General features: G+C 43.1%; 2 protein-coding genes across 3 annotated transcripts in view; both read right to left on the bottom strand.

The window, feature by feature from the left end:
- The window catches only part of DIXDC1 (DIX domain containing 1), a 69,105-nt gene extending 63,754 nt beyond the window's left edge, over nt 1-5,351 (bottom strand). The window contains exons 1-2 of the mRNA XM_046686103.1: nt 5,155-5,351; nt 3,960-4,051 (exon numbers count right to left, since the gene is read on the bottom strand). Of these exons, the coding sequence (XP_046542059.1) occupies nt 3,960-4,016 (57 nt within the window). The 5' untranslated portion in view covers nt 4,017-4,051; nt 5,155-5,351. The remainder of the gene's footprint in view (nt 1-3,959; nt 4,052-5,154) is intronic.
- A 456-nt stretch (nt 5,352-5,807) lies between these two features.
- Nucleotides 5,808-12,465, bottom strand: C14H11orf52 (chromosome 14 C11orf52 homolog). 2 transcript variants are annotated; one of them, XM_046685803.1, is made up of 4 exons: nt 12,277-12,465; nt 7,989-8,026; nt 6,961-7,028; nt 5,808-6,723 (listed from the first exon to the last, which is right to left on the bottom strand). In XM_046685803.1, exons 1-4 carry the CDS (start codon nt 12,306-12,308, stop codon nt 6,475-6,477), a joined length of 387 nt encoding a protein of 128 aa, XP_046541759.1. In that variant the 5' UTR covers nt 12,309-12,465; the 3' UTR covers nt 5,808-6,474. The 2 variants fall into 2 exon arrangements, with proteins under 2 accessions (XP_046541759.1, XP_046541758.1); XM_046685802.1 differs by lacking the exon at nt 12,277-12,465 and adding an exon at nt 8,194-8,255.
- Between the last annotated feature and the right edge of the window lie 38 nt (nt 12,466-12,503).

Genomic DNA, 12,503 nt, shown 5'->3' with positions numbered 1-12,503 from the left:
GCTTGAGCTCTAAGCAACACTAACATTTACCATTCCTTCCATCCTCTCCATCCCACCCTATTGTGATATCAACATAAGAGCTGGGAGAATAAGTGGGTTAGCTAAAAGAATTCGGAATAACTAGGACAATGATCTGTATCCTGTAGTGCCGGTACATGGGAAAACTGCAAGCCAGTCCTGGTAGCTGGAACCACTCCCACTGCTGCGGGCCTGTTATTCACTCTGCCTGGGAGGAGAGGCAGAGTCCAAGCACCTGCTTTCTGCATATCTCTGCCATGTTGCCTGATTTCTGAAATTATACCAGGCTTCCTCAGCCCTGCATTATTTTAACAATAATGGCAGATACGTCCCTCACCAACTAAAAGGTACCCATACATCTATACACAACAGCAATAATAGCAAAATCGAGCATCTACTCTGTGCCAAGCCCTGTACTAAGCACTTACATACATTAGCTCATCTGACGGTCACAATTACCATAAACAGTAGGTTTTTTTATTGTCCCCATTTTATGTATGAAGAAAGAGAGGTTTGGAGGATAAATAATTTACCCCAGACCCTATAGCTACTGTAGGGGAGGAAGACAAATCCTCTACCCATTCTAGGTCCTTCTGGCTGGTCTAGGAATTAAATTGACATGAGACAGAATAAAAGGAGAAAATCAAATAAAGCTTTATAACATGTATATATGGGAGAGACCCAGGAAAACTGAGTAACTCAACAAAATGGCCGAGCTGCCAGCTTCTATGTTATCTGCAGCTAAAGACAAAGGAGGATGTCGGGAGTGGAGAGTCAGTTATGGGAGATTACCAGAAAAGCACAGTAAACAAGAGTAAGGTTATTATGCACATTTAAGTCTTTGCTTTCCACATTGATAAGAGTTTCTAGAGATAAGGTTATCCACCCTTCTTCCTGGTACAGAGAGGGAGACACCTTTACAGATGGAGATTTCCCTTATAAATGTAAATGTCTCTTACAAACGGTAACTTCTACTTCTACTTGGTTTTCAGAGCTTTTCCTGTGTCTGCAGTTTTGAAAAGGAACCAGCCCAAAATAATCCGTATGCCAAAGAGACAGATTTTGGGGTGGCCAATTCTGATCCCCCACACTACTAACTGGTAAAGGCAAAGTCCAGTTTCTTAATCATTATGCAATACTTTTATATGATGCTTGCAGCATAGAAGGTACTCGGTAAATATTTATAGCTGAATGAATAAGCCAGTGCAGGAAACATTGGCAAACTCATTCATCACTTATATTAATACAGATAATAATATGTTAGCCTAAGTAAGACCTTGAGCCTTAAACAGAACTGTCATTTGGTGAAAATATTGACTGTGAGTTCTCCCTGTGTAGAAGTAAGATGTGTGAAATTCACACCTATGTAAAATTTAACACATCTATTATGGGCAATCATTAACAATACAAAGAAGCAGAAAGGCAATGTGAAGAAACAAATAATTAAAATTGTCAATGGAAATGTTTTAAATGACTCTGAAATAATTTCTTAATCTTTTTTTCTCACATTAGCGAGTTCCTTGGCAGTAAAATATGTGTACAATTTGTATTGCATTTATCTTCAGAGACATCAGCATAAATATATACAAAAGGGCTCACATCTACCTGCAAAGGTTCCAAGTGGGTCCCGGCTCCTAAACTGCTCTCTTTTTCTGCCAGTCTGCACCATTTAATCTTCCTTAGACAATACATTCATCTTGCGGATCAACTGCTCAACTGTTTTCAAATACTGCCTTTTTCTACTATGTCAGATATAAATTCCTCATGCCCAGCTCTTAAGGCCTCCCACCAAATTTCCTGCGCTCAGGTTAGCAGGCTCTTCACTGTCTCACAGATATACAAGGCTCATTGTCACCTCCTTGGCTTCACAACTGTCCGTCTGCCTAGAATGTCCCACAGTTCTACTACTCAAATCTTCACTAGGCCTAGTTCAAGTTCCACTTCCTCGTGAAACTCCTCTGACCACTCTTGATTTTGTTAAAATCAAGACAGCTCTGATCTTAACCTGTCTGGATCAGTCATCTCGCACATAACCCATGGTTCATTCCTGCGCTTCTTTCAGGTCTCTGCTCAAATGTCTCTTGAACCATTTGGCCTTCTCTGACTCCCTATTTAAAATGACAACACCCCCTCACCTGGGCACTCCCAAACCTCTTTGCCTGATTTATTTTTATTTTTCTTCCTAGCTTTCATCACCATCTTGTATGTTCTATATTTACTTATTTATTTGTTTATTGTCAGCCTCCCCCTGCCCGGAATGTAAGCTCCATGAAAGTAGGGAATTTTGTATGTTTTGTTACTGTTTTATCTCCAGAACCAAGAATATTTCCTGGCACATAGTAGATGCTCGATAAATATTGGCTGAATGAATGAATGAATCTTCCTCTCTTTAAAATTCAAAGGTTATAGCATGCTCTATACTATATCATTTAGCACTTAATTATAGTTAATTTAGGAATGTGAATTCTTGCCTCTTTTACTGTATTTCCAAGACAAATATAAATAATTTCTGGTATCCTTTTATATATTCCTCTCTTTCATCAAGGCATTCCTTTATTAAGTATTCATTAAATATGTGCTGAGCACCTATTATATGTTGTTATATGCCGGGTCCTATTTTTTTAGCAAAAACTTCAAGAACTCACAGTTACACATAAATACACACACACAAAAGCAAGAAACAAGACTGAAATAAAGAATAGTAAAATGAAGACTAGTACAACTGAGAATCCAATATTAGTATGTGGGGACTGAGTGTACAGGGTGAGTGTGACAGACTGAGTGGGTAGAAAAATGAAAAAAGAGACAGAATGGTGAGAGACTAGAGTAGGATGTCGCCAAAGTAATCACCAGATGCTAGTGCTTAATATAAACTGTACCAAAGCAGATATGCAAATATATTGTGCATGAATTTTTTAAATTCATATTTCAGAATTCATATCTGCCAGCTATCCTGCAGGTAAAAATTAGATTAAAACTAGCGACATCTGGTGGATATTTTGGAAGTGACCCTTGAGTTTCTCAACTATGAAAACAGTGTAAATGCCCCCATGCCTCTGGACTGCCATTCATAATGTGTTAGGGCTCCACATTACTAATTACACTATCATGAAATAATCTTTCTGTAGGACCCAAGGTCTCATTGCAAGAGGTAGCCAGATTTTTATCAAGGACCTTTCTATCTCCCAACTGATATCCTTCTGAAGGATATATACAAAATCTGGCACCACAATTGTTCTTTTAAAAAATAACTTTGTTACTTAAAATGTTCACATCCTTTGACCTAAGGATTCTACTTCCGGGACTCTACCCTAAGGAAAAAAAAGTCTTGAATGAGGAAAGTGATTAGTTATTCACAATGGGGAGGAGAACCTACAAGTCCAACCACAGAGGAATGGTCAAGAAAATTACAGCCATTATAATGTTTACCAAACATTTGTACCCATAATAAAACACTAACAATTTCATATTAACAAATATTAAGTTAAAAAAGCAAAGTCAAAAAGTGTGTGCATATCTCAAATATGTAAATAATATACATAGAAAAAAGACTAGAAGAAAACATTCTAAAATATTAACAGTGACTGCTTCTGGATGGGAGGATTTTTTTTAAATCACGGTTTGCAATATTTCCCAAATGCTCTATAATTAATATGCATTATTTCTATAACGAACATTATTTAAATCTTTTAAACAATGCATATGTTCTTATTAATTGCTAGAATTTTTCCACTTCTGCCTGACTTTATTAATTCCAGAAAAAGATAATGAACAAAGTGAGCTAGAATTTCCACAAGAAGGGGAAGCAAGGAAAGAAAGCAAATATATTACAATTTTCTTCCAGGATCTGAGTCGTGATAGAGAAATCCCCCAGTTGTAGAACTGTACTGAAATTCCATTAATGGCATCACATGCCTCTCAACAGTACAGCAGAAACTTACAGAGGGCTCCGCTGGCAGCAGGGAGTTACAGAGTCTCATAACCACTTGGGTCCCCATCTTCAGAGTCCCCAGAAGAGCTGGATCAGGGCCACCTTAAGACAGGAGAGGGAGAAATGTGCAAAAATACAGCACAGGAAAAAAACTTCGAAAAGCTAAACCAATCTAGTAGGGTCAGGCCCCATCCCCAAATCTACAACTTAAGTCATCTGGAAGTATCAGAAACAGGACCTTGTTTAGGAGGTAATTCAGCCCAAGATGTTATGTTATAATGAAAACAGGGCTATCCCAATGGCATTTGAAAAACTAGTTGCTTAAGTTCTAATAATCAAGTAAATAGCCATGCTTCCCTATCATGAGTTAACGGCAAGGATGCATTTTCCTTCCTCCCTACATTTATCTGTCAAAGACCATAGGAAGGATTCCGAAGACACTTAGGAGAAATACGGGGAGCTCTCCTGACATGCACTTCCCTTCATCCTCAGGAATTCAGTTTTAACCAAGAAAGGCAGCATATATGTTCTAAGGCAGAAAATTGTATATAGCACTTTAAGTTTACAAAGTGCTATCACCTACTTCATCTCATTTCACCGTCATAGTAAATAATCCTTGGAAATAGAGTTCATTTTATTATCTCCAGCTAATAGGAAATAGGCTAGGGGGTTGCTCTGCTAATTAGTGGTGGAGCCAGTTTTCTAGCCACCTTTTCTGAATCCCACTTGCACTAGGTCAGTGCCAGAGAACAGCCAGGAAAATAGTGGTGGTGGTGGTGATGATGATAATGGCAGTCAAAATTTGCCTACATACTATGTTCTGTTCCAAGTACTTTACGTTCTCACACTCTATGAAGTCGATACTATTATTACCAACTTCTTTGTGCTGTGATTCCATCTTCAGTACTCTATCGGTCTTAAGGAATCATCCCTCTCAGGGACAAACCGTGGGGCAGCAGTATTTGGGGAGGATGGTGTAGAGATTGAGAAAGGGAAGTGCATTTCCACTTGTCTCCAAGCTCTAAAAGTCTGAATCAGGAAAGGCACACTAAGAACCTGTAAGGCTTGGAGTCGGTTTGGAACCTGAAATTTCCGCCACCTTCTTCCCACCCCGGCCTCGTGCCTCTGTGTGTCCCCAGTTCTGAGCTGGACGCTCGACTGTGGTAATAATACTTCCCAGATACGCGCCACCTTTCAGCACCTACCTCTTAAATCATCGGTTCGTCTGGTTCAGCAGCTCCGTCTTCAGTCCTTCAGAGCACCGCCTCCTCCAGCTAGAGCGTCGCCGCTGCGTTCCCGCTGCCATGGTGACGCGGGGGCCGGCCCAGGCCCTGCCTGTCTCCAGTGGACCCGCGCCCCGCCCCCTGCCGGCTCGAACTCTGTCTCCTGACAGCCAGGATCCCACCTCCTACCGGCCTAGACCCGGCCCCCTGCCTGTCCTCCTCCTAATGGCCCAGACCACAACCCCTGGCAGCCTTGACCCGCCCCCTGCCTGTCGTGACCCCGCCTCTCGCTGGCCCGAGCCTGCCCCGCCTCCTGCTGGCCGGGTCCCCACCCCGCCTCCTGCCGGCCCCATCCCGTCCCCTGTCTGTCCAGACCCGCCTCCTACCGGCTTTGGTCACCGCCCCCTGCCCGTCTAGACGCGCCTCCTGCTGGCCCGACCCCGCCAGAGACAACTGCTTTCCGCAGATAAGAGGGAGCCTCCTGTCTGTCCAAACCACAGCCCCTCCGCTCCAGCCAAGGCCTGCAGAGTAGGGCTCGAAGTGGCTGGACTTCGGGACCGCCCTTAGGGTGAACAAGATCTGCTGTGCTTACGTAGAGCCCGCAGACCCCCGCCCCAGAAAACGCACCAGGCATGTTCCTTCCTCTATTTATTGATCCTAGCAGCTCCGCATTTGCGAGAGCCAACATTCCAGCCAAGGAGAGCTTCCGGCCCACGCTGTGCTGTCAGTATCGGTGACTTGAAGGCCTTGTAACCGATGGATCGAAGAACGCTTCCTCCATGCCTCAGCCCCTGCCCTCCTTCATTTAGGTCTGGGACCCCTGACCCAGCCACTGAGGAAATTGCCCACGCCAGCCCTGGAGGCTGTGTACAAGAGCACAGAATGCTTTTCCAGAGCATCTTTGGAGTTTTAGGTTGTGTAAAAGGGATTAAATTAAGTCGAACAAAATCAGCTCAAGTGCTTAAGAGGTAACCTGTTCTTTCTGAACTATTTTTTGAGAGCCGGAGCAAAAGTAGGGGTCAAAAACCTACTTTCCTGGACACTCAACCTAGCCCCCTCATTTTGTGGAACTCCTTCCACCCCTAGCTAACCCAAATACAACTCCAAGCTAACGGTGGCAAATAAGAGATAGGCCTAGGGGAGAGAGCGATACTGGGGACACACAATTTCAGGGGCTCTGGAGTTCTTTAAGCTTAAAACATGGCCGCCATCCTGTGGGCTGCCAGCCAACTTCCCAAAGCAGTAGATTCTCCCCACAGGAGTAGTGGTGACATGACGAAAACGATCCCCCCTCCTCAAGGCTCACACTAGGGTCCCGTTCTTGCTGTCATAGCGGGGTGTGGCCTGGGGGAAGCGAAGAGTCGCATACTCTGTAGCGTTTTCTAACTGCAGATGCTTCACCTCCCGGGTAGAGCGTGGCTGGGTACGGCTGCACACTTGAATGTCTGCGTAATGTAAGCTGCTGTCCTCCGACCTGAGGCTTTGACTCCTCTCCTGAGACGCAGGCTGCCCTAACACCCGCTTGGACGTAAGTCCTGTTGTGTCATGGCCCTGAGAGGAATGGACAGCATTAAGGGAGATTGTTGACTCGGTTTTGCCCCTCGCCTCCAACGCAGGGTCAGCTACACTGACCGCCCTTGGCTTTGCTCCCTTGGGGGACAGAGGAGGATGGGGAGAACCAGCAAGTTATACAGATAACTGAGATGTGTCTGTCCCAGGATGAAAAAGCTGAGTTCTGGGATCCCATGTCTGAGCAGCCCCCTGGAAGGGATGGAGGGCTGTCATTACCTTTGCACCATTCTGCTGCTGCTGCTGCTGCTGCTGCTGCTGCTTCAGTGTTTGTCTTGCTTGGCTCCCTGAGAGGAAGAAATCTGACAAATCCATTCTGCCCACTTCACATCTCTATTAGGCTTCTAAGTAATCTCCCTGCCTCTTTCACTTCTACCATTCCCACATCCAAACTCCTTAGCAGGCGATGCGATCTGGCCCTTTCACAATTTGCCCATAATATTTTCCATCCTCCTTTTTCACCAGCCCCTAACATAGCTCAATGAATACATCTTGAGAGCCCATTATATGTCAAGCTCTGTGCCACGTTCTGGGGATAGAAGAATGAGCTGGCTGTTTCCTCTTGCCTCAGGGAGCTTACAGTCTACTAGGGGAGACAAGTATACAGACTGTCACAGTGCAATGTGGTAAGTGCTCAACCACACCAAATAACTGGTCACTTTCAATCAAGTCAGTCTCTTCTCTCTCTTTTCTTTCTTTCTTTTTTCTGCATGAGGTAATTCTCATGCCTAAAATATCCTCTCCTCTCTGCTCCTCTTCCACCTTGTGAACTTGCTTTATTCCTTCGACATTAGTGTTATCTCCCATTCTCCCACGGCATGAGTATGCATCTATTTTAGCACTGGTAGATGGCATTACAATGACTTGTTTACATGTATCTATCTCTCAAACTTGATTTTCAGCTCTTATAGGGCCGAGACAGCATGTCCTTCCTCTTGTGCCTCTGCCTCCTTGGGATGGTACAGAGTACCTCACATACAATGTAAGTACTTAGTAAATTTTTGCTAGATGAATGAAAGAATGAGCAACCAACCTTGCCACTCTGAGGTAATGGGAAGAATGAGACCCAGAGTTTCAGAGCTGGTCTTGAACCCAGTAACCTAAAGGTCCCCTTTGGTGAACTCTCTCTCTTTATCCCTTCCAAGGCTACTCCTGTTTTCCACCCTTATGCCCTTTCCAAAGACACTGGTTCTGTATCTTTTCTCTAATTTGCCTCCCCAACTCCCCTCCCACCCCCCACCAGTTACCTGGGTTTTTTTGCCTCTGGAAAGCTGATGGGCAGCTCCTGTGAAAGAAAAAACAGATCATCATGTGTAAGAGCCCTGGCTGCTATCTTCCCTCCATCATTTGCTCCGTGGTCTCCTGAACATTCTGGGATTGACCTTCCCTCACCTCCCTCTAACAAAGATTCACCCTAAGTCAGTCCCAAAGCATTTACCAAGGGTACCACACCTCTTACAAAGGGATAGTTCTGGAAGGTGGAGTGGTACAACTGACATAACCAAACCCAAAATACAGCCTCAGGCAAGCAGGCGCTACATGCCAGGCATGAGCTTGGTTGAGGGCTATTCTGGGATTGTCTAACAGGCTAATCCCAGCAGAGGGTAAGGGAAACCTGCCAAATGATGGGATATTCCTGGATTTGGAGACCCTCTTACTTCTTCTTCAGTGCTTTTTGTTCAGGATCTCTGCCAACCCAGGGTTCTCATTCTGGGAGTCACAGAAGCTGCCACAACTAGGACTAACAAGTGAGGACCCCTCAAAGCCCTTTCTAACAGATGACCTCCCTCCGTGCTTCCCTGTCCTTGGTTTTAATTAACAGAAAGTGAGAGATGTTTGACCTTTAACATCCACAGCACAAGGAGCTCTGAATTTAGTGAGTGACTCAGCTACGCCGCCTGTGCTGCGGGACAGACCTGTTATATTCATTTCTGAGCCCCTGGGGTCCCTGATGGAGCCAGTGTGTCTATGTGATTGTCAACTGTTTGATGGCCAGAGAAACAACACTTGTCTGAGGAAATAGGCTGAATAGTTTGGAGCTTACTCCGGATGCTTTTTCTTGCTGGTACATTTCAGATTCTCACGAGAGCCAACCCTATTTGTCTGACTTCTGTCTCCCCAAGGAAGTTTCCTTCTTTTGCTAATTAAAAAGAAACAGAGAGAGGGAAACTTCTAAATCATGTTCATTTTACTAGTGTGAAAAAATCTGGCAGAGGTTTGTGTTTTGGTTTGATTTTTGGTTTTAATGCAGCTTGCTGATGATACACAAATGACAAGCAATAGGATATATTGGAGTATATGAGGAAGCCATTTGGTGTAAAACTAATTCGGCCTGACCTTGTTTTTCCAAAAGGACCTGACGTGGCCATTGAGCATGCATTGTATATCTGCTTTAAGCATTTGCTATATCCCAAAGACAAAAACAAATGCCCTTAAGATAAAGATGCAACTTCCCCTACATGGGCATTTCCTTAAGGATAAGCATCTCTCCCTAGGCTAGGAATTGATTGCTGTGCCCACCCTGTGACCACCCAGCTCGAGACAGCAGACCTACTACCTACTGTGTGAATAGCTGTGCTGTGCCGGCTAGGGCTAGGCAATCTCACGGCTAGGGCTAGGCAATCTCACTGCTAGGGCTAGGCAATCTCATGACTGTTGAAAAGGGACATTCCTATCATATGTGATGTATGCTCTTTCTTCCAAGACGGTATATAACCACTCTGTACACCCCACTTCTTTGGTGCCCTTCCTTCCTTGGGGAAGGAAGGCCCCGGGGCTAGTCCTCAGATCTGGCTCATAATAAACTCACCCAAATTTTTATTTATAGATTGCTTATGGAATTTGTGTCGACACTAACTTGCAAGCAGTTAGAATCTCCATCTGAACTCTACCAACAGTTCAGAAGAAAAGCTTTGAAGCCACTTCTGGGTTTTTCTACTTCCTCATCTGCCACTTCAGCTCCTTTCTCTTACCACTGCCTAGTCATAGCCTTATCCTAGCCTCTAACTCCTTGCCCCTTGTCACTACTGTCTTCCTACTTCTACTTAAATGGATAAAGAGAATATTAATTCTAAAATAACATAGATTTGGGGGACCCAATTTTAATGAATAGAGCCTTTTCCCAAATTGGATATTGCACAATGCCTGGACACAACCCAAACAGAATATTCAGTTAGACTCATAGGTGATAGGATTTTATTTTTAGCTCAGAGTTAAGGAAACTAAATGGGCACTGTCTTCTATTGGTAGCAAAAATAAAAATTGGTGCAATCTTTCTAGAATGCAACTGGCAATAAGTATAAGAAGCCTTAACCATAAATGTGTGTACCCTCTGATGTAGCAATTCCATATCCTAAGAATATGGATCCATATCCCAAGAAATAATCAGACAGGATGCTCATTGTAGCATTATTTATAATTGCAAAAAATAAGAAATATCTTAAATGTTCAACATGGGGAATTGACTAAATAAATGGCACTGCCAATCAGTGGAACATTATACATCCATTTAAGAAAGATGTTGGAAGAACATCTAATAGCATGGAAAATTTTACTCTTTATTAAGTTAATAAAAAGATAATAAGATATGTTTGGGGAAGAAAACTATACACATAGGCATTTAAAAAGGATTATATGCAAATATACTAAAATGCTCCTGTCATTCTGAGTGCTTATATTTAGGGTTGCTTCTTATTTCCTACTGTTTGGTATTTTCTGAATTTTCTACAGTAAATGTGTATTATTTTTGTAATCAGAAAAAAACCCCCAAATAATATTTTAAAATAAAACTCACTTCAATTGTCATAGTATCTTTAAGTCTCTGGAAGTTTATTGAGATAATAAGAAATGGAGGAGAATGATATTTATCCATTCCTACTAATATTGTAAGAGAAAAAATATATTTTGGTTAGGATATCTGCTGTAGCGTTTCTAGCCAGGCTCTAGAGTCAGACTGATGGTATCAGACCACCTGTGTGAACTTCAGCAAGTTTTTAACTTCATTAGGCTTCTATTTTCTTATTAATAAAATGAGGATAATAATAGAACCTAAACCTCATGGGATTATTGTAAAAATTAAATAAGATAATAAATGTAAAATACTCAGCTAGGTGCGTGGCATTTAATGAGCATCAGCATAAGCTGACTACTGGGACTACCAGCATCAGAGGAAGAAGTAACCAAAAATGAGGAATACGAAAACTTGGGAAGAAAGGGAGTGAAAGAAGCTGTTTCACCTCCTTCCCTAGAAGCTTTTATATGTTTCTAGATGTCCTACGGTTGCAGGACATCTCAGAGTTTAAAAAGTGCCTTATTTGTTTGTTCAATCCTAACAACATTCCAGGGAAGGCATATTATTGTTCCCATTTTACAGATGGGTCAACTAAGGCCCTAGAACTTTGGTACCTTACTCAAGAAGGCAGGGACCAAATTTCCTGTTATTACTATGTCTTCTGCATCTATCACTATGCCAGGTACATATAGATGTTCAATAAAATATTTGTTTAATAAGTTAATGGATAAATGAATGAGAAGTAGGAACACTACTTGAATCCAATGTACTGACTCCAAATCGTATGTGCTTTTCAATGTACCTCACCTATCTCTCTAAATACAATAATGCTTTATTCATAAACAAGACATCTTCAAGTCTGACCCAGGTGGGGAATGGTATCACAATGGACAGGATATAACCAGGTCCAGGATTTTATAGTGATGACAACTCTGGGAAAGAATAATAAAGACACTACAAATAATTTATTGTGAGGCTTTCACATATTCTCTGCTCTTCAAACTTGTGATCTAAACAACATAGGTCATGTTATCTACATCTTATATATGAGGAAAAAGAGAAGTTACAGGATTTGCCTAAGGTCAAAGAGCAAATAAGCATGAAAGTCATAGTCACATGTTCCATGGAGAGCCTCCTCCCCTCTTCTGCCCTTTTAAATAAACATTTCTCCAAAGTCGATTTGCTTGATTTGGGAGGCAGTATTATGTAGTGATTTAAAATATGGGATTGGAAGTCAGACAGGCCTGGTTTCGAATCTGGGTTTATTTGCTTACTAGCCATGTTAACTCGGACAAGTTAGTTAACTTCTCTGAGCCTCAGCTTCTTGGCAGTAAAATGGGAGTGAGGCCTCCTCCCTCAAAGAATTGTTGGGACAATTAAATGAAATTGTTTATAAAGTGCCTGACACATAGTAAGCTCTCAAATGTACAATTATTATCATTATCTGGAGAAAGGAAGGCAGAGACGAAAAAGGAGAGGAAGAGGAGGACAAAGAGAAACAGTGCCAATTCACCATTCCAGCCCTGCTCTGGCCATTCTACAGCTGGCTTGGCTGTGTTTTCTGAGGTCTTCTGAAAGGTCAGAGCACAGAAGGAGGTGCTGCTCTGGTGTTGGCACCCGGAGGTGCCAGGCAGAGGAAGGTGGCAGTGGGAGGTTGGCAGAGAACTATCTGCAGGCTCTGTCTTATGTTCGGGGCCTCCACGTCCACCTACAGAGGTTACCCTCCACCCTTTCCCCCTACTCACCAGCTTCCCCCACAGCAGAGCCGGTTTCCCATGGTGCTCTGTCTCCGAGGGAGCCCAGCTGTTTTTGTACGTAAAGAGGCTTGTGCATTTCCTGGTTCGCGGTTTAGCTTTCAGCAGCAGCTCCCAGGGACTCTCTGTCAGTGTCAGATTTCAGCCTAGCAGGTTGGACTTCGGAAGCCACCTGCTGGAAGGATTCCCAGGTGACTCCTCCCAGCCAAAGGACAGAG

Source organism: Equus quagga, chromosome 14, assembly GCF_021613505.1.
Source record: "Equus quagga isolate Etosha38 chromosome 14, UCLA_HA_Equagga_1.0, whole genome shotgun sequence".
Lineage (NCBI taxonomy): Eukaryota > Metazoa > Chordata > Mammalia > Perissodactyla > Equidae > Equus > Equus quagga.
The sequence above is the reverse complement of the archived record's forward strand: the minus strand, read 5'-3'. Positions and strand labels throughout refer to the sequence as shown.